General features: G+C 54.2%; 5 protein-coding genes across 16 annotated transcripts in view; 3 read left to right on the top strand and 2 right to left on the bottom strand.

Moving 5' to 3' along the window:
* The window catches only part of rassf6 (Ras association domain family member 6), a 12,132-nt gene extending 10,561 nt beyond the window's left edge, over positions 1-1,571 (bottom strand). The window contains exon 1 of one of the 2 annotated variants that reach the window (XM_077737515.1): positions 1,350-1,571. The gene's annotated coding sequence lies outside the window, so the exon portion shown is untranslated. The remainder of the gene's footprint in view (positions 1-1,349) is intronic. The other variant, XM_077737519.1, reaches the window with a different exon arrangement.
* Positions 1-2,715, top strand: part of musk (muscle, skeletal, receptor tyrosine kinase) — a 9,343-nt gene extending 6,628 nt beyond the window's left edge. Inside the window, exon 17 of the mRNA XM_077737546.1 lies at positions 85-2,715. Within this exon, the coding sequence (XP_077593672.1) occupies positions 85-812 (728 nt within the window). The 3' untranslated portion in view covers positions 813-2,715. The remainder of the gene's footprint in view (positions 1-84) is intronic.
* Positions 1,713-18,183, bottom strand: lpar1 (lysophosphatidic acid receptor 1). 6 transcript variants are annotated; one of them, XM_077737525.1, is made up of 5 exons: positions 17,863-18,183; positions 16,824-16,929; positions 7,779-7,975; positions 4,837-5,590; positions 1,713-3,458 (listed from the first exon to the last, which is right to left on the bottom strand). In XM_077737525.1, exons 4-5 carry the CDS (start codon positions 5,576-5,578, stop codon positions 3,127-3,129), a joined length of 1,074 nt encoding a protein of 357 aa, XP_077593651.1. In that variant the 5' UTR covers positions 5,579-5,590; positions 7,779-7,975; positions 16,824-16,929; positions 17,863-18,183; the 3' UTR covers positions 1,713-3,126. The 6 variants fall into 6 exon arrangements, with proteins under 6 accessions (XP_077593651.1, XP_077593646.1, XP_077593647.1 ...); XM_077737520.1 differs by having other exon boundaries at positions 17,850-18,183; XM_077737521.1 differs by lacking the exon at positions 17,863-18,183 and adding an exon at positions 17,302-17,765.
* LOC144210689 (dynein axonemal intermediate chain 2-like) lies at positions 7,521-12,334 on the top strand. Of its 6 annotated transcripts, none has more exons than XM_077737489.1 (15): positions 7,521-7,656; positions 7,738-7,938; positions 8,476-8,727; positions 9,473-9,675; positions 9,744-9,905; positions 9,977-10,098; positions 10,165-10,307; positions 10,388-10,501; positions 10,571-10,764; positions 10,817-10,961; positions 11,033-11,259; positions 11,343-11,478; positions 11,566-11,712; positions 11,792-11,962; positions 12,099-12,334. In XM_077737489.1, the coding sequence occupies exons 3-15, from the start codon at positions 8,643-8,645 to the stop codon at positions 12,233-12,235; spliced, it is 1,986 nt and encodes a 661-aa protein (XP_077593615.1). In that variant the 5' UTR covers positions 7,521-7,656; positions 7,738-7,938; positions 8,476-8,642; the 3' UTR covers positions 12,236-12,334. The 6 variants fall into 6 exon arrangements, with proteins under 6 accessions (XP_077593615.1, XP_077593616.1, XP_077593618.1 ...); XM_077737490.1 differs by having other exon boundaries at positions 7,522-7,656; positions 11,036-11,259; XM_077737492.1 differs by having other exon boundaries at positions 7,524-7,656; positions 10,571-10,710; positions 10,839-10,961.
* stbd1 (starch binding domain 1) lies at positions 18,033-20,639 on the top strand. The gene is made up of 3 exons (XM_077737930.1): positions 18,033-18,258; positions 18,538-18,800; positions 18,868-20,639. Exons 1-3 carry the CDS (start codon positions 18,033-18,035, stop codon positions 20,269-20,271), a joined length of 1,893 nt encoding a protein of 630 aa, XP_077594056.1. The 3' UTR covers positions 20,272-20,639.
* Positions 20,640-20,655: the final 16 nt, after the last annotated feature.

A 20,655-nucleotide genomic window follows, 5' to 3' on the forward strand; every position in this document is an offset into this window, starting at 1 on the left:
CGGCGTGGGAGAGCGTGACGCTAAGCACCGCGGTGGGAAAAGCTAGCTTAACGTGTGCTTTTGATTCTTTTTTCCACCCCCCAGGCGTGTGCGCAGCGGGCAAGCCCATGTGCCTGATGTTCGAATACATGGCCCACGGCGACCTGAACGCCTTCCTGCGTCGGCCGCCTCTGGCGCGGAGCCCGAGCGAGGGCGCTTTTTCCCGGGACCGGTCCACGGGTCACGCCGGCGGTGGCGGCGGCGGGCTCTCTCGCCCCGAGCGGCTGTGGACGTCGGCCCAGATCGCGGCGGGGATGGCCTACTTGTCGGAGCGCAAGTTTGTCCACCGAGACCTGGCCACCAGGAACTGCCTGGTGGGCGAGGAGATGGTGGTGAAGATCGCCGACTTTGGCCTGTCCAGGAACATGTACTCGGCGGATTACTACAAGGCCGACGAGAACGACGCCATCCCCATCCGCTGGATGCCCCCGGAGTCCATTTTCTACAACCGTTACACCACCGAATCGGACGTGTGGGCCTACGGCGTGGTGCTGTGGGAGATCTTCTCCCACGGCATGCAGCCCTATTACGGCATGGGACACGAGGAAGTCATCTACTACGTCCGGGACGGCCGTATCCTCTCCTGTCCCGACAATTGCCCGCCGGACTTGTACAATCTCATGCGCCTCTGTTGGAGCACGCAGCCGTCCGACCGGCCCAGCTTCAGCGGCATCCATCGGATTCTGGAGCGAATGCGCCGAGGCGGCGGAGACGGCGGCGGCGGAGGCGACCCCGACACGGGCGCCGACACCGATCGCCAGCTCCCGGGTTAGCGTTTTGACTTTCCCTTGGGACAAACGGCCACGGCGGCCGGAAGCGCCCGTCGCTGGTCAGCGAGTAGGTGGGAAAAAAAAAAGAGCGGCGGTGGCGGCGCAAACATTATCTCAACGCCAAATCAAGGTCGACTGTGCTCGCTCGCTCGATTTCTCAGGGTTTTGCAGGGGACGAGATTGAGACCAAGGTGGATACGGCCACAACACTTGGAGGCCGAGGGAGGCTCCATCTTTGGTCTCTGGTTGCCATGACGTTTTCAAAAGGAGGCGAGCCCATCAGGTGCGACGGCATGCGACGAGAAAGGCCGTGCACTACTTTATCGTGTGGCATCGATTTTCAATTGTTTGCCAGCAAACCTTTACTTTTTCACACTGAGCTTCACGCCCTCGCCCTTGTTAATTAGGAATCGCTTGCTTACCATCTCACACCGCTATATTAGACTGGTTTTGCTCAAAATGATAAATACACGATCCTAGCCCAAACTCATTTGGCACACGCAATTTGTTAGATGAAAACAAAAGGTAAAGACTACTCACCGGATGCTCCACTTTGGTCCAATGGCTATATTCATCCCTTGGTCGTCCAAAGGGGGAAAGACAATTATATTGGCAGTCTTCTTGTTGTTTTAACCAGTATGTACAAGCATTTTTCGAATTTCTTGGGGGTTAAAAACAACACAAACAATCTAACAGGCTGGCCGCAACACAAGCGTCAACATTGCCGGAAGTGCGCGCACACGTGTATACAAGTAGCGCACATTGATGATGTTCCGACCAGAGTCGAGCGGTGATGACGTTTAGACCAGAGTCGAGCGGTCCGTTGATGAGGATGCTCAAATTACAAAACAAAACATACGACTGCCGAGATTGGCGTCAAAGTTGGAAAACAAGTACAAAACGGAGTTTTCTTTTGTCCTTTTTATTTTTTTTTGCTGGGATAAAGGCCACAGGGATGAGTATGCATGCAAATGTTTTTTTTTCTTCCCCCAGCTTATTTTGATGGCTATTATACCTGATGATAAATTGAGATTTTGGGGTGGACATAACCGGATATGGAACAGACATCAACACTGCTTTGAAATACTACTCACAAGTACTACAGTACATCTTTTCAATGACCAAATGTGCAGTGCAGTAAACAGTAACCTGGACGTAAACAAACACGGTCGGAAACCTGCTTTTCAAAGGCATACAGACGCGTGGCATCCTCTTTCGCCATTTTCAATAAGAACATAGCATTATGGTTATACTTTAGTATTTGTTGTACTAAAGCAATGTTAAAGCAAGCTGAAAATAAACAAAAGAGAATGGAAAAAGGCACAAAACACCTATAGTGGACTGGATAAGTACAGATAAGAGTGCATTCCCTTCTTTTTTGGATTCCCTTTGACTATTATACACACAGTACTACACAGACTTGGCGGACTACAGACCAGCACAAAATCAAAATTTGGATCTGCGAATGAAGTCACTCAATGTCGTTGGAACAACCCTGGCATGAAATATTGTAGTGGTTGAAGAACTGTATCATTCATTGACTTGGGCCATAAAAATGAGCTTGTACTGTAGTTTAGAAGATATGACGCAAGTGCTTTTGTTTCACAAATGTTTTTGCTCCCCATTAAATGAAGACAACAAAGGAACAAAAAGGCTACTTTTCACCACAAGCATACATAATGCACTTTCAAAACAAAGCTCTGATTAGCAGTCAATCTCAAGTCAAAGGGATGGATGAGTTAGCCGTTCAAACCAAATTGAAAGGGCAACCGACGTCCATTTGGTCAATTTCAAAATGACGGCAGCGCCATTCATGCATTCGTTGTTCGTCTGGCCGATCAAAAGAGAGTTTTTACACTCTGGCCTGGGCTCCTTTGGGGGACTGACTAATAGATTTACCGACCAAAAAAAAAAAACAAGAGCCAGAAGCCCACGGGTCAAGATGTTTCCTGTCACGATGGGCTGTCAGCTAACACGCAGCACCAACAAGATGGCCTTGGCCTTCTCTCTCCACACACACACACACACACACACACAGACAGACAGAGTGGGCCTGCGTTTGGCTGCATGTGGACAACATCGTCCTCCCCTCCTTTGGTCAGATCTGTAGAACGAGTCGCCGTTAAAGCCTTAGAAGGCAAATGGAGGCGTCAGCATGGTTTCCCCTGAAAGGACTTTTCCCCACTTGAGGAACAAGAGTTGAACTTTATAGAATCCACAGGAGAGGGTTGACGTTCTCTGGGAAGCCTCAAATGGCCAAAAGTCGGACTTTCCGACATTGTTATTGCCGCCGATTGTCCTCGTCCCCGTCCAGGCCTCAGACCACGGAATGCTGGTTGTTTTGATGCGAGCCGCCGCCGCCTCCGCCCAGCACCGTGTGGTTGAGCGAGGACGCCGACCGGTCCGAGCCCTCGGCCCCGGCCCCCGCCGCCGTCCCGTTGACGCTCTCCTGCCGCCGGCAGCACAGGATCTGGCGGAAGGTGGCGCTCATCTCCTTGTCGCGGTAGGAGTAGATGATGGGGTTCATGGCCGAGTTGAACTCGGCCAGGAGCAGGAAGAACTTTTCGTAGGTCAGGACGTTGCAGTTGGCGCAAAAGACGTCCAGCAGAAGGATGACCAGGCCAGGGGTCCAGCAGATGATGAATGCGCCTGTGGGAGAAGCCAAAGGTCAATGCGGTCACGGAAAAAAAATACACGGTCCAGTACCGTGAAAAGGATATCCAGGTGGTTTCATTCAAAAGTGGACTTTTTTTGTTGTTGGTGTGCCTATCCCCTCTTTGGCCTCGTCGCCAGCGGAATATGCAAAAAACTATTTGGATAATAGAAACTGGAGAAGCAGAGAAACGTAAATAAACACTCTCAGGCGATGACTGGAAAATCTCGAAACGTCTGGAAAAGTGTTTAGACATTTTCCAGGACCCGTCTGCCATTTTAAGGAGGGGGGGGGGGGGGGGGGGGGCGCGCTTTACACACTAAGTCTCGCTTTCGTAACCGAGGCCCGATCAGCTGCATTGCAGCTGGCGTGCCGTCAGATGAGCATCCGCCTCTTTTTTTCCCAGCCACATGGAATGATCCAATGGCGCGCAAGATAAGCGCGCGGCGGCGGCTTTTTATGAGCCCGTGCCACCCACTCATGTGGAAACGTTTACTTTTCGCACGGGGGACACCATTGCTCCAGTCTTTGGAGCCAAAATGGACGTTCGCACGCCCCTTTCCCAACTGGATTGCTGTCGTCCGTGGGAAAAATCCAACGGAGCGTTCGACAAAGGTCATCGGTCGGGGTCGTGGGTGAGTCGGATGCGGTGACCCCGCGGCGACCCACCGTCGATGTACTTTTTCTCCCGTGAGGTAGCCTCTTTTTCTGGCCACGCAAACTACTCTTTTTGAGAAAGCCGGCGGCAATCATCCGAGGTCAACGGAAAAGCTGTCTTTCCCGCGTGTCCTCGGCAAATATTTTGGCCTCTCTCTCTTCCTTCCCTCCCGACGTCCACACCTTCACCCACTAGATAAGAAGCCATGGCAAATGCTTACTCAGCAACTGGAAGCGCAGCGCTTTCTTGTCAATTCCTGTAAACAATCTTCTGCCGACCGAGTGAAAAAAACAAAAACGGAGCTCTTAAATGTCAGCCATGGAAGCCGAAGCCAATGTTGACCCTCCGCGCGTCATTTTGGATATTCCGAAGAGAGCAAACGAGCATTCCGCCGACTCGTTTGCCAGCAACGGAATAATACCTTTCCACGCTTGTAGTGGAGGCGCGTGCACGCCAGAGAAAAATGTTGCGTACGGAATCCTCTGGTATGTTTGGTCCGGGACAGACACATCCTGTTTCCAAGAGAGGGACGTTTTCCCACACTTTAGCCTTCAACTCACTCCCTTTTTCTTTTCTTTTTGGTTCCGCTCGCTAGCGTTGTACCATAGACGAGTACGGTCAAAGTCCATTCCATTTTCAACTTATCAGCTAGCGGTGGGGCGATTAAGGTAAAAAAGAAAAGTTTTTTTTTTTTTTTGAGACAAGGCTCAACTCACCCAAAACAATGGCCACCGTCTTCAACAGGGACATCATGGTGTCTTTGTTCCGTCGCGGTCCGGAGCTGTGTCGCGACATCCTCATGGTGCGTTGTCGCACGTAGACAAAGATGTGCGCGTAGAGCGTGACCATGACGGCAAAGGTGGCCAGGTTGAAGACGGCCCAGAAGACCAGGTAGGAGTTACTGTAGAGCGGCGCCATGTTGGAACAGGAGGGCAGGGCGCAGATGCAGTTCCAGCCGGCGCTGGGGATGGCGCCCGTCACGATGGACAGCGTCCAGATGACCACGATGACCACCACCACCCGCCGGTTGCTCATGCGCGTGTGCAGCTGCATGCGGAAGACGGTGATGTGGCGCTCGATGGCGATGGCCAGCAGGTTGGCCACCGAGGCCGTCAGGCTGGTGTCGATCAGGCCCTGGCGCAGCAGCCAGGTGGAGACGCTCAGGCGCCGCGTGTTGGGCCCCGTGTTGAACATCAGGTACAGGTAGGCCAGGCCGGCAAAGAAGTCGGCCGCCGCCAGGTTGGCCATCAGGTAGTAGATGGGGAAGTGGAACCTGCGGTTGACGTAGATGGCGATCATCACCAGCAGGTTGGCCAGCATGATGAACACGCACACCGTGATGCCCAGGCCCATCACCAGCCGGCTGACCGCGTTCCACTCGCCCGCCAGGTGCTTGCCGCTGCGGTTGTAGAAGAAGGCGATGCTCTCGTTGTAGTAGCATTGTTCTTCCTCCTCCATCCTGTGGCTTTCCTAAATGCGGGGGGGGGGACAAAAAAAAGACAAAGGTCTGAGCCCCCACGGTTGCAAATTAACCCTGTGCAATAACACGCCAGTGTCTATTTTCATCCCACTCTTGCGACCTGTGGAGTAAAGAATTCTAAACCTGACACGACCCATTGTGCCATCGGGAGAAAAAAGCTTGCCCAAACGGAGCTATCTAGCGCTTACTGAAAATCATCCCGTCTTCCCGCAATTTCTGTCTCTGGAGGAAGTGGCCTTTTAGCCATTAGGAGAGGAAAGATGAGTGACGGACGGATGGCTTAATGCCCCATGGAGCCATAATGAGGCAGAGTCCATGACAGGCACACAAAGGCCATTTGCTAACCTTGTCATTTCCTTGTGTATCTGGGGGGGGAGCACTCGGTGTTCATATTTAGGGGATATTTGCAATTGAGAAGAGAGCGAGTGTCACTGGACTGGAAGCAGATGGCTTCCATCTCTGGCCGGCTCGGCAGGCCCCGCCCACGCGTCCCCCGACCTCCGCCTCTTACGCTCTCGCCAGCTCTTAACCTTGGATGTTGTTTTCCACTCCACTTTGCCATTCCGGCGGGACCGATGGTCGCGGCCCGTCGGCGGAACAATGAGTGGCGGTGGTCTGGGGCGGCAAAGTGCAGGCGCTAACCTTTAGGGGCCCACGCTGTTTACGTTGGCGACGCCCATCTGGCGGCCTCTCCCACCCCGGCCCGGCGCGGCCAATGTTTTTCACGTCCGTCCCCGGTGGGGTGGGCACAATGGGCGCATTGTTGGCATTCCCCGGCCGCGGGAAGCCCGGAGACGTCCCAGAATACACGGGCGGCCGGCGAGGCGGCGCGCTACGGTACAGTAGCGTACATTCATAGCACTTGGCCGTTCCGTGACGTTGTCGCACCCTGGCGCGCGTAGGCTGGGCCCATTACTACTGGCAGACTTGAACACAAGGGACGGATTGAGAGTCGGAGGCCAGTCACGCCGGGCCGGGCGCCGCGTCATCCTACGATACACCTCGCCGCGGCTACTACGACGACGGCGGCGGCGGCACGTGGTGCGCTCTCGAGAGGGCTTGTCCCTAGGACAACTATTGGACGGGTGCCAGGCTAGAGGGAGGGAAGAAAAAAAAAGTTGCCATCTCCACCTCCATAGCCACAGTTTGGACAAGAGTGGCCAATGTTTAATAAACAGCAGCCAACATTGAGTCAACGCTAGCCACAATTTAGTCACCCGGACCCGCAATTGACTAAGATTTTTCTTCTCAAGTGAGCGAGTGGCCGGCCGGCGTCCGTGGGCCGCCCTTGGGGGGCCGCCCTTGGGGGGCCGCCCTTGGGGAGCCGCCTTTGGGGAGCCGCCTCCTCCTCCTCCTCCTTGAAGCGCACGCGACATTGGTCGGCTTCCAAACACCGTGACCAAGTGGAGGCGGTGTGGAAAAACTTTGTTTACCGGGGAGGAAAAGGAAAACACTGTTGCTATCTGAGGAGGGAGGTCAGGGCGTGTTTTCACTCCATATTTTTAGGAACGAACTAACGTGCTCGGCTCCAATCAAGCCGCGATGCTTTCGGTCACAAGTTACACTCAATGACACGGCGAGACCGGCACCTACACGGCCACAAATGTCACGTGACTAGGTTTCCATTAAAAGACGAGGGAGAGCAGACAGGGCAGATTTGATCCAAAATGCAAGTGGAGCGAGCGCCCACCTGCTTGAAAGAGAAGGCAATCTGGAGCGGAATGGCTGGAATGCAAGCGGGAGGGAACTTGGCATCTTGGCATGAGAGGGGCATGATCGAGCGCCATTTGACTTGAAAGGCCGTGACTTGATGTTTACTTTGACTGGCCAAGTGTTTGGGACATTGACTAAAAATGCAAGTCTTTACTTTTAGCCCAGATTCCGAGCCAGACGGAATCAGCGGCCTGGCGCTTCCGCATCACCCTTTTTTTTCTTCCCCAGCGGCCGGCCGGCCGGCCGGCCGGCGCACAAAGCGGCCTTATCTGGCCGCCGTCGGCGCTCGGTTTTACCAGACGTACTCGGACGGGAAGCCGACGCCGGCTGGTCTACGTGGCAGGTAGGACCCCCGTGTCAAAGTTGCCACATTGGTCAAGGGAGAATAGATGTGAAAGTAAACCCTTCCCCCCTCGCCCCCCAGTTTCCCTCCTTTAGAAGAAGATGACGAGCTTTTTGACTCACCGTGTGTCTTGAGGTGGCGAGCGGAATAGTCCACGACGGATGTTCAGAGCGGGCTGAAATTGCCAGAGTACGGGCAAGCCGGCCGCCCGCCCTCTCTCCCTCCGGTCAAAGGAGCGACGAGGAGTCTCGATCCAGCAGGAAGAAGCCAGGAAGTTTCATTGTGCGTCCAAATAAACACACGCCGCGCTCCTTCTTTCCTGCACAAAGTTGAGGAAAGTGAATTGGCTTGATGTTCTTCTGGTGCCTGCTCCCTCTCGCTCTCCCTCTCTTTCACTCTCTCTTTCTCGTTGTGTCCCTCCCTCCCTCCCTCCCTCCTTCCTTCCCTCCCCCGCCACCCTAGCTGGGAAGGGAGATGGTAGTCTGCATGTGACGTCACCCAAGCTTGGTAGTGGAAAAACGGCAGGGGTAAATCAAGTCACTTTGCCGTGTGTGTCAGAGTGAAAAAAACAAACAAACAAATGCGAGTGGTGCCTGAAACTCTTTCCATGTCCTGCCCGTTTTGAACCAAAAATACACGGAATGTCAAATTAAATTCATGAAAAATAACAACGCTTGGTGAACAAAAAAAAGTGTCAATTCTACGTACACCTTAAAGATCCTCCACAATTTATTGGCAATCCGTTTTTTTACGGGAGAGCCGTAAAGACCTTTTGACTTACTTATCAAGAAGACATTTTTTTCTCTTTGATCTATTTAGTGTCATCACTAAAAGCGGGTCCAAACGGTTGCACCTTATCTGGGATGGATGACGCGTGGAGCGTTTCAAGTCGGGGCGCCACAAATGCCCCTATTTTATACGTCACGCCAATGCAAAACGAGTGAGCTAATATCGTCTGTCCGTGGAAATGACGGAAGACATCTTTCATGCTTTTGACAAGCCGCACATTTGGAGAAGCTGTTTTGTGTCTGTGTGCGAAGGCAAAGGAATTTATCAAAGTGGGCCGCACTTGTGAGTTGTTCCCTTTTTCCCCTTTTCTCTTTTTCTCTTTTTCTCTTTTTCCCCCCCAGAGCTTAATTGGAAACACATGTGACCCCCCAAGAGCCCGCCTCTGCCCCCCCCCCCCAGTAACTTGTTAAACGAGAGCAACAGGAAAGGAGGAGGGAGGTCTGGAAAGCCAGAGAGACGGACAGGAGGGGGAATAGAGAAAAAAAGAGAGAAGAAAAAAAAGAACAGAAGAGAGACTATATTCCTTAGCTATTAACCTTCTATTTTTTTTAAAATCAGTGGAATACTTCTTCCCGTCTGCGACATGCGGCTGTAACAGGCTTTCTCAAGAAAGCATTTGCCTTCCAGACATTTGCCTACGTCTGCCAACGGCGGCGGCGGCAACGGCAGGCGCGCCATCTGCCAGCGCTTAAGCGGGCGAGCGGGCGAGCGGGCGGGCCTACTCGGGCCTAACGACGTGTTAAAGGCACAAAACGGTAAACGGTGACCAGGGACACAAATTGGCTGGCCAAACGCTGGACGGCCCCACAATGGAAAGTGGTTGAATGGAAAAACAAAGAAAGATAAAGATGTCGTCCATGGCATCACCAATGCTGTCACCAGTGCCTTCTTTGACACGATGTTCATCTCTGTGATGGATCTCTCTTTATTACAAAGTCAAATTCATCAGCTAGCTTATTGGTCCTTTTTGCAAACAAGTGCATTTGGCCACGAGGAGAACTTTTCCATTTGCTCTCTCCAATCCAAGGTCGCGGTGATTTGGACAACCGGATGGACATCCTCCACGAATACGTCAAGCTGCGCAGCGAGTTCGGGCGCCAGTGTCTCTTTTCGGACCGCCAGGAGCTGCTGGTGGACGTCCCCCCCAACCCCAAGCTGGCGTCGCAGTTTGTGATCAAGGAAACCAGAGACCTGGGCGTCCAGGGCTGCTGGGAGATGTCCGAGCACGAGGTGAGCCGGAGATCCGGAGATCCGGCCCGGGCGGAGGGCGCCGGCCGATGACGCCCGTCTCCGTCCAGGTCAACACCAAGAGGTTCGAGTACGACAACCAAGGAATCAATCACGTGGAAGGCGGGTGGCCCAAAGATATCAACCACCTGGAGATGGAACAGACCATCCGCTTTCGGAAGAAGGTGGAGAAGGACGAGATCTACATGAACAGCGTCATGGTGTTGGGCACGGTAACTCACCTTTGGTGGCCGGTCGACCGGCTTCCACACGCTCTTTTGTCAGATTCTATTCTACGGTCCAGGTCATAGGACAGTGCGTGGGACAGAATAATGCGGTGGATATCTACCAGGAATACTTCAGGGATGAAGACATGCTGGACGAGGTTCAGGAAGCGCCGTCTGTAAAGGTGGCCAACGTATACAGGTAAGGCCGGCTTGGCTCGGGTCGGGTCGGGGGCACATTGGGTATTGAAAAAGGGTTGGGGGTCAGGGACCCGCACCACGTGAAACGCCACGTGACCTGCCTGTCCTGGCAACCCAACGGCGGCAACCACCTGGCGGCCGCCTACTGCTACCTTCAGACGGACAAAGCCCATTTGGGCATGAGCCAAGAATCTTACATCTGGGACATTGGTGAGTCCAAGTGGGAAAAAAAGTCTGTGAGAATGCTACTGGTGTGTGTGTGTGTGTGTGAAAGCAGCACCTTTTTGCAGAAAACCCCACCCAACCTTACGTGACCCTCCATTCCACAAGTCAACTCATCTGCCTGGATTACAACCCCGACGACATGCACTCCATCTTCAGCGGCTGCGTCAACGGGCAAATCGGTGGCTCGCCGTCGCGCTCCCGCCGGCTCCTCCTTCTTCTCGACGGATTTGACTTTTGTCTCCTCCCAGCCTTGTGGGACGCCCGAAACGGCAAGAGTCCGGCGGCGCGTACGCCTCTGGAAGGGTGTCACACGGATCCCGTCTACAAGATCGTGTGGTTGCCATCCCCCACCGGGACGGAGGCCTTCTCCGCCTCCACCGACGGACAGGTTGGGAATCCCAGAGGGCCGTCGGCGGGCACGTCGCTCCCGCCCGTCGCTCCCGCCCGTCGCTCCCGCCCGTCGCTCCCGCCCGTCGCTCCCGCCCGTCGCTCCAGCCCGCCGTCTCTTTCCCACAGATCCTATGGTGGGACTCCCGGCAGCTGAGCCAGCCCACGGACAGGCTGGTCCTGGACCTGAGTCGGAAGGAAAACCTGGAAACGGCGCTGGGGGCCATCTCTCTGGCGTACGACCAGTCCACGGTCTGCGTCTGTCTGCGGCTTGCCCGGGCAGAAAAATCCCCCCCCCCCGACTAAAATCCCTGTGCGCAAAGCAGCCGGACACCTTCCTGGCGGGGACGGAACAGGGGGCCGTGGTGTACTGCGACAGGGCGGGCAAGAGCGCCGGCGAGAAAATCGTCTGCACCTACGATGGCCACCACGGACCCGTCTACGCCATCCAGAGGAGCCCCTTCTTTTCCCAAAACTTCCTGACGGTGGGAGACTGGGGCGCCCGCATTTGGTCGCAGGACGTCAAGGAGACGGCCGTCATGTGGACCAGGTCAAAAAAAAAGGATTGGGATGGGTCCTCTTCTTCTTCTGGTCCTCATCGAGCCTCCTTTCTCTTTCTCTCTGGCCTACCAGGCACCAGGCGGACTACCTGACGGACGGCTGCTGGAGTCCCGTCAGACCCTCCGTCTTCTTCACCGTCAAGATGGACGGCGTACTGGACATCTGGGACATCTTGTTCAAACAGAACGATCCCACTCTATCGGTCAAGGTGATGGGCGACGCCGGGGGTTCCCGTCGGGGGCGGATCCCGTCGGGGGCGGATCCCGGCTAAACGTACGGGCGCGGCTCTCCCCAGGTGCGAGACGAAGCCCTGTCCAGCATCAACGTGCACCAGGGCGGAAGCAGGCTGGCATGCGGCTCTCAGGAGGGCATCGCCACGCTCATCGAGATCAAATCGGGACTTTCCAGCCCACAGCACAACGAGCAGGAGCTTCTGGGGGAGGTGGGAGGAAAGCAGAGCACAATAATTCTTTGGAAGGACAATTGTTTTTTTTTTCTTCTTCTTCTGCCTGGCATCTTAGATGTTGGAACGCGAGACCAAGCGCGAAAAGGTCCTCCGGGCTCAGAGAGGAGGGGACGACGGCGCCGACGGCGAGGCCGGTCCCAAGGAGTTGGTCCTCCGATCCGAGCACGACTTCCACAACGTGATGGAGTCCGAGCAGAGGAGGAAGCAATGGGAATCTCGACAACGGGTGAGGGAGGGAGGGAGGGAGGGAGGGAGGGAGGCCGCCTCCAAACGGCCTTCGCTCTGCCTTTTACGACCTTGTTTTGTGGCCTTTAGCCTGGCTAATCTCCCGTCTGTCTCTCTCTCGATCTTATCGCACGCAGCATTACCCGTAGGGCGGAGAGCGGGCCACAGTCCCGACAGGCAGATCCTCCCCCGCCAGCCCGCCAGCCAGACGCTGGCTCGTGACTTGGCCAGCAATGTCGCCAGATCTTTGCTTTTAGTTCACGGCTCCAAATAGCGGGCGGCAAAAAGTCGCGCCTGCATTTCCTTCCTTTTAGCTTCACTCCAAAGACAGCATGTTGCGTGCAGCGCATTGAAAATAAATGGATATAAACAAGAGTGCCCGGACTTACTCTTCTTGCGCTCCCCGGCCGGCCACGGAGACGGTCAATTGCGTCTGCTTGAAATCAGCAAATACAGTCATCGCTGGGAAGCCCGGCCTTTTCCCACATCGTCCAGTCCGTCAAAGGACAACATCCGTGGATCTTCCATCTTGAGTCAACTGGCCGAGAGCTCCGGGGCGGGGGGCGGGAGGCGGGGTCCAATCCGTGAGCCGCGTGATGACGGACACTTTTTATGGGACCGCTGGAGCAAAGTGCGGAGCCACCGGCTGACACGGGCCTTGGGGAGAGCTACAAATGGAAAATGGCCTAAAAGTGTCAAGCCACAACAACATTTGATGAGCCTTCAATTGCATCCAAGTAGAAAAGGAGACAAAACAAGGGCAGAACACATTCATTGGAAGGAGAGAGAGAGCAAGTTTACCAATGGCAACGGTGGCAATTTAGTCCAAGAGCTGCACTTTATAGTTGTGCTTAATCAATGAGGTGACTTTTGCCGTTTGGAGGGCATTCACATTAAGGAGAGCACATGTGCTTCCCTGCTGCAGTTGTTCATGAGAAGGAAGGAGCAGGGATCCAAGATCAAGATGGAGGGGAAGAAGAAAAAAAAAAAAGACTTCAGGTGGATACACAGAGGCCTTTTTCTTTGGCCATCTAGAAAGCTTAGGTTGACATCGGGAACCAATTACTTTTTAAGTAGCGGCCGCCGAGAGCGGCCAAAAAAGGTGGAGACACCAGCACAAGCGAGCACACCTTCCTTCCTGACGTCTCTCTGTTTTGGCCCAGCTTTCAAAATGGTGTTCCTGGTCCCAGTCTGCTCTCTCTCTCTCTCTCTCTCTCACCCCTTGAAACTTGTCTGTTTTGAATGCACGACACGGCACGGGCAGCTCAGCACTTTTGCCATCCCTCCTTTTCCTTCCTGCCTCCGCATCCTCTTGGCGTTCTCCCCCGCCCTTTCCTGCAAAATAGACCTTACGTTTTCAAAAAAGCTGGCCACTCATTCCTCCGTACTCCAATGGTTTTTTTGTTTTTTGTTGTTGGTGCTGGACTTTTCCAAGTGTGACTTTTTGGGGTTGTGGCACATCGCACGCCTTTCGGGACCTTCTCACGGCTCCTTTTTCCCCGTTTTCTGGCTTACGGCTCACTTGAAGAAAAAACACGGGTGGTGTTGCAAGAAAAATATACCTTGACCTGTCCGTCCCCAGGGACAAAGACAGCAACGGAGGACAAAATCAAGAAGGACATTTGAGCCCAGACCATAGCAAGCGGGAAACTATTTCCTCTCTCATGATGTCGGTATGGACTGGATTTGTGGAAATGGAGACGGGCCTGCCATTGGAATCCCTTGAAGGAGAGAAGAGTCACAAACAAACACACAAACACACATATGGCGGGCGGGTGGGTGGGTTGGCGAGCTCTTCATTTTGGCTGCATCTTCAGTGAGAAGAAAGAGCAGGGGGGGGGGGGGGGGGGGTTGTTGTCATGAGAGGACGATGGGAGTGGCATTTTGACGTGTCATGAGAGGACGCCACTTGACAAACGCCCATGGGATCGTGACAAGAAATGCTGTGACGTCACGTCGCTCCCGAGCCAAGTTCCAGAATCCTCCTTCGGACCGAGCCAGTGCGCCGGCGGGCCGACGTTGCGGTGGAGCTCCAAAGAGGCCACTTTGAATGATTTGGCGCTTCCTCGGAGGCCCAAATGACAAAAGGCGTGTTCAAAGTGCCTCCCGGGTATGGCACGTCACGCCACAAACCACCGTGGCCGCGGCCGTGGCTGCCTTTGTGGACGCACGCGTGTGTGGTCACGGACATCTGCTTTACCAGAAAGTCGCCGTGCACGCGTGGCGTGGCCTTCTTTGTGCTATGTTAAGAATTTGTGACGAGCAACACACAGAAGACTGCTTGTACTTTCCCCATCAAAGGGGTGGAAGCGCACAACTTGATTGAAAAAGGTCAAGGGCGCCAGATCGCCCAGCGTCAAAGCCTATCGTTAGGAACACGGTTCAGAAGTAAGCGCCAGAGAGCGCCGGAACGACGGACGGAGCGTGTGACCAAGGTCAAAGGGGCGTGTGTGCTCTCCGTCTGGCTCCGATGACCTCGCCGTTGGCTAAGGGTCAGCTCACCCGCCCACGTGCAACAGAAGAGGTGGGACGGGTTGGGATGGGTGCTGCCTTAAAGTGTGAAAAGGAAAGAGCCCCCCTCCCTCCCTCCCCATCCAAAAGGGCTCAGTCTTCCAAGTTGAGAAGTTCACGTATTATCTAGGGGCCTTCGCTCTTGGAGGAAGAATGGAGCCAGTGTAGAGGTGAAGCGCCCTCAACTCACAAATTCCACAGCGTCGACGTGAGCCGCGATTGAAGGAGAAAGCGTCCTTCGTAAGACGGGGCCGGACGGACGGACGGACTATGGGGAAGGAAGGTCGGCCACAGACGGACAAACGCGCTGCTGGCTGGACTTCTCCACACCAGCCCAGGGAGACACATTTATTGTAAAGGGAATATGGCCCTCTTTCTATAGCAAAGGTTGAATGGGAGGTCAGCAAGAAAGCAGCAGCATCAGCAGCAGCACGCCTCTGTCAAAGTCATTATCTGATCCCATGGCTTTCCTTTGCACGTCTGCCAGCTGCATTTCCAATCCCAAAGAATGTCCCGTTTTCCAGATCCATTTCTTGCTCTTAAAGCGTCCGTCCACTGGCCATGGGAGCAGAGTGGGAGGGGCTTTGATTGCTCCAAACGTCCTTCCCAATGGCCACATTGGCCTATTAAAACACAAACAAATGGCTTAACGGCGCCCGTGAGCGACACAAAGGATACGTCAGCCCTTTGAAAAGGAGTGGAAGCCCCCAAACAAGGGCGGCCCTCCCTCCCTCCCTCCCTCCCTCCCGCTTGGTTATTGGCCGACTAATTCATCGCAGACCGACCGGCTTGTTTTCTTAACACGGGTCACCCGATCGGGTCCCCGGTAAGCGGGGGATATTCCGTTTCCCAAATGGTGTCGAGCGGGATGGGCCATTTGTGTGCCCGGCCTTTCCTTCCAAGTCCGATTGGACCGAGGGTGGCGGCCCAGATATGAATAATGCTCTGGGCAAAGGGAGGGAGGGAGGGAGGGAGGGAGGGAGGGAGGGAGGGAGGGAGGGAGGGAGGGAGGGAGGGAGGGAGTGTTATCCTGACTAAGAGTAGTCACGTCACTGTGCTTTTGCAAAAGAAACAATCAGTGGAGTTGATGCACTACACCATCCGTCTATCCATCCATCCATCCATCCATGGTGTCAACTTGTCTCCCATACTAATTTGTGCTTGAAATGCAGCATTTATCCACACGTCTGAAGATTGGGGCAGGCGGCTTCTTACGGCTTACGCGCTGACCTCAAAGGGGCCAACTTTGAGGGAACGCACGCTTGCGGGCCACAGAGCGGCTTTGTTGGACTCTTCTCTCTGGGTGCTAAGTTTGGGAGCAGGAAGTGCACGCCGGGGTCACCGGAGGGGGAGGGGGGACATGGGTCTACCCACCTCCGTTCAAATAGAGCAGACCCTACAAGTCACCAAGGAAATGTGGGACTGAAGCCATTCTTTGTATGCGGAGTTAGAAGAGAAAAAAAAGCCTCATTCAAGGCCCACCCACACTAAGAAACAGATGAACATTTTTCACGTGGCACAGGAAGCCAAGCAAGTGCCACGCCACGCTCAAAAGGGGGACCTCAATCTCTCCATCTGATCCGTCACCTTGGCTCCACCCAACGGTCGGACATTTTTACAGGTCTGGAAAAGATGGCTGCCCCATCCACAATTTAGCCAGAGTGCCGATTTGCTCCCAGATGAGGCGGGACTTCGTGGAGAAAAAAAAAAAGACGCACTCTAAGCAACAAGAGTGCGGCGGCGCGAAGCCGGCGAACAACTTTCACGCTGACGAGGGGAAAAAGATGAAACTATCAAGCAACACATGCGGACAAAAAAATGGATCGCTGCACAAATCCATGCCAAAAAAGACATCTGGAAAGAGTAAGAGTCCATTGGCAAGTGAGGACAAGCTTGCACGCTAAACTAAACAGCTGCTCGCGATACACTAAAAGCGCCCCCCCACCCGCAGGCTTGATCAAATTTGACCTTTTCTCAACCACATTTTATAGTGTTGGGATTCCGTGCTGGCCGGTAACATAACGTAACCCGGACGCCACTCGAAAATACAAAAGAGAGAGAGAAAAAAAATCCTCTCCTTTCCTTGATGTCATCTGACTATGAGCTGTGTTTCATTGGGACGACTTGACTTGGTGTCGTTGGGTGGCCACTGACTATTGCTTTTCGGGCTTCAAAGTAGAGCGCGCCGCTTTTACAAGGGTGAATCACAAGCCGCTTTGGACTACTTTAAAACTGGTCTGACGTAATGACGGCCAAAATGAAGGGCTCAAACATCGTACCGTACAGCAAATGCATCAAGAGCGCACCGTGTGCTTTTCCGGGGGGAATAAAAATGTGGAAGGTTCACTCACCGCGTCCCTTGATGGTCCCCCGCCCGGCCAGGGTTGCCAAGGCGACGCCCTTCCTCGGCAGACGGACATTTGACTGGATGGAAAGGAGGGAAGGATGAGACGCGCCCTGCAGAAGACAAAACAAAATGAATATCTCCTCATTTTTAAAGGGGGTGTATTAAGGGGAGAATGGTGTGACTACGCTACCCCTAAAGAAATGGATTCGAATTGAATGTTTCATCTTTTTTTAGGATGAATATTTATAATAGAGTAATATGTAACGTTTACGTTGCCTGGTTCCGCTCAACATTTCATTAGCCTTGCGGCCCCCCTGCTGGCCACAAGGCCTCAGCGCCTTTTAAATAGCCACATGAGTTGCCCATCACTTAATGTATTCGTGTTAGGCGAACAGGCTAGCATAGGCAAAAAAGTCATTCTAATTGTTACAAACGTTGATATTTATGCACACGAATAACACACATATTAACGTCATACTTACTTGCGTATGCACGCACAGACGACATTTTAAAAGGGAGAAGACGATAAACATGTCACATGTGGCCTGAGAAAGAAGGTGGGTCTTAGTTCGGCGGGTGTCCAAAAATATGCCTCATTAGAACCATAGGACGAAATACAATTGGTCACCAGGGGGACGGACCTTAAGCCACCAAACACAAAACGATTAGAGAGCAGTTATTTTGGCGTAGTATGCCGTGTGTCCACAAGATGGTAGTGTGACTCTGGACCCATTGACGTAATAACACGTCTCCATTTGTCACTATTCTTCTGGCGACCCTCGTTCAATACCACTTAGTATTTAGACGTACGTTTTCTAGTGTTGGTCGTGCTGGGAAAAAAAATGTAAATTTAACGGCGATCAAGGATGTTGTTTGCGAGCTTCTGCAACGCAAGGGAAATGCTTGACGTTGGCAAAAGCCAAAGCAATGCGTGTACTTCAAATCGAAGATCCAGGTCGTGTGAACGTTTTTGTTGTTGTTGTTGTTTTGTTTAATCAATGAGTGTGAAGCTCCCTGTGACGTCACCCACCAATGACAGGCACCTGAAGCTGCAAAGCCGTGTGCTTCCTTCCTTCGTTCCTTCCTTCCATCGTCTTGCGTTCTCATCTCAGCTGTCAGAAGCGGGCCAAGGGATCGGATCGGATTGCGTCACCTCACGTCACATCGGATAGCGTCACGTCACGTCACGTCCAGTGCGACCTTTAGAACAAGCATGGCTTTTAAAGGCAGCGACGCCGTGGCGGCCGAGCGTCGCGTCGATCTGGAGTCTCTCTTGTGCGTGATCGGTCGACACGGTCCCGTCGTGGCCATGGCCCTCTTCGCCCTGCTGTCCGCGCTGGCGGCCTTCGTCATCTACCGGGCCGTCCGGGGTAGGAGCGACCGAACCGAGCCAAAGACCAGCGAGCCAGCCGGAACAGAACCGCAAACGCCCTCAACAGGTATTAACAAAATGCCATGCAAGCACCGCACCGCACCGCACCGCACGCTGGCTCATTTGAACAATGTCCAACCCTGGCTTATTATTCGGAATACGCCCACCTGTTCTCAGGGTTCTTGTGGGAAAAGCACACTACAGACATTGAAATGGGTCATTTTCAGAGGATAGTATTGGCTTTAATTGATCCACATATGATTAGCTTGTTTGTCCCCCCCCCCCCCCCCCTATTGGAACAAGAGTACGACACTTTGTGCTATACACGTCTGACCTTATGTTGTAGGCGTGTGCCAGGTGGTCAAAGAGGCGGAGCAGACTCACCGCTGCGTGCACCCCAAGAGGGAAACATTACCCGTGAGGCGTTTGGGCCGACGTGTTCCCGCCCCGGCCGTGAGAAAGAACCCCCCAAATGAGGAGCCCGTTCCTGCTGCCTCTGTCACCGTCACTGCCGCCGCCATTTCCCACCTGCACGCCAAAGAAGATGGAATAAAGGAAGGAGAGATTTCAGGAGAAACTTTGAAGGAGGCTCACCTCTGCCGCAGAGAAGTAAGAACCCAAACGCCGTACGTAGGCCGCTCCAAAAAGGCCTCACGGTGAATGTTTTCCTCTTCAGGTGGACCAGCCGCAGCGGGATCATTGTGACCAGAGGACGCACGCATCAGAGGACCACGCTGGGTCTTTATCCAGTCGCCCGCTGCACTTCAAGCAGACGCTTCCATCCGTTGTTACAGTGGAGGAAGATCTGGAGCAAGTCCAGCAAACCAGTGCAGAGCCTGGAACGGCGGTGCCCGGCGTAACGGAAGAGCCCGCCGTTTTAACAGAGCAGAGCGCAAAGGAGGCCACCGCCATGGAGCAAGACGGCGCGCAAGCCTCCCCCCATTGGCCCGCCACAGAAGAAGAGGAAGTTGCCGTCTTGACTGAAGAGAAAGAGAACCAGGCCAAACCTATTCTGGCGACCCAATCCGGTTCAGACGATTCCGACGCTCCGCCGGGTGATTGGCCGCGGGCGGGCGGAGAGACCGACGTCCTTCCTGACCAAAAGAGGACAGAAGAGAGTTTCCATTCCGTGGTGGGCAGTGAAGACGATGGGAGTACGCCACCTTTCGGCAGCAACAATACGTCAGGTGCCGACTCTGAGGTGGCCAATGTGGACCTGGAAGAAACTCCAATCATGTCAGATGTCAATGAAGATGCTCACCCTACGTTGAAAGAAGCAAGCGTCGTCACGGTTTCTAGCAGCGTTGGTAAAAGTAATGATGAGGAGGAAGAGGAGGAAGAGGAGCCGGCGTCTCGCCAACGACCCAATCACCAGGGCGCACAGCCTTTTTCCTGGGCGGCCCACGCTCCACGAGATGGGAGCGAGCCGCTGGAGCTCCAGATTTGCCTTCCCCCCTTTGAGCCGAAGGGGGACGACGCGGGTGGCGGCGGAGGCGGAGGGGAAGAAAGCGGCATCTCCAGCATGGCCGCCAGTCCCGACGTGGCGGATCCCCAAAATCCCTTTGCTGTCGTTGCCACGGATCGAGCGGCACGGCCCGCCGCCGGACCGCCGGCCCAAGAGAAATCGGAGAACGGAGACGACCCGGAGGATGAGGGGGGCCGCGCAAAGACGGAGATAAACATCATGGAGGCCACCATGGAGCTGAACGAGTGGATGGCGGACGAGGCGCCCCGGATCAACAACGCCGCCCAAGAAGAATGGGATCCCGGCCAGCGGGAAAGCCAAGGGGTCCGCGTCACCTTCCGCCTGCACTACGTCACCCCTTGGCCCTCGCAGACCTTGGCCGTGACGGGGGACCGGCGGGAGCTGGGCAACTGGGAGGAGTTTGTCCCGCTGGAAGGCCACGGCGACGGCCACTGGGCGGGCGCCGTGGCCCTTCCGCCCGACACCCGCGTGCACTGGAAGTTTGTGGTGGTGGAAGGGGGCCGGGTGCGCCGCTGGGAAGAATGCGCCGACCGCCTGCTCCACACGGGACGTGGGCCAGAGCTGCCCGTGGTCAAAAGGTGGGGCCACCCTTGAGCGGCAAACAAGTTTACCGCTCCGTGCCACGCCACTGCATCTGGGTGACCACAGGATGCAGTGGCGTTGATGCCACCTAAATGGAGGGAGGGAGACAAGCTCACTGACTACTCGGCTATTCTCCTTGAATTTGGCAAATAAAGCAATAAATGGAGATATTGTAGACGAGAAGGCTGCTGCCTTTTTTTAAAAAGTTCACAACAGCATGTTTCATTCTTACTAGTGCCTTGTTATATACATATATATCACAGCCCAACCACGACTGAGTTCTACTGGAGTATTTTGAATAGTATGCAATGTTGCACTCTTAATATTGGAGGAATGTCAAGATATGTATTCAATAAAAGCCTGCTCTTTTGAAAGTTCAATTGACTGCCGGTTTAT

This window comes from Stigmatopora nigra, chromosome 17 (genome assembly GCF_051989575.1).
Source record: "Stigmatopora nigra isolate UIUO_SnigA chromosome 17, RoL_Snig_1.1, whole genome shotgun sequence".
In the NCBI taxonomy this organism is placed as follows: domain Eukaryota; kingdom Metazoa; phylum Chordata; class Actinopteri; order Syngnathiformes; family Syngnathidae; genus Stigmatopora; species Stigmatopora nigra.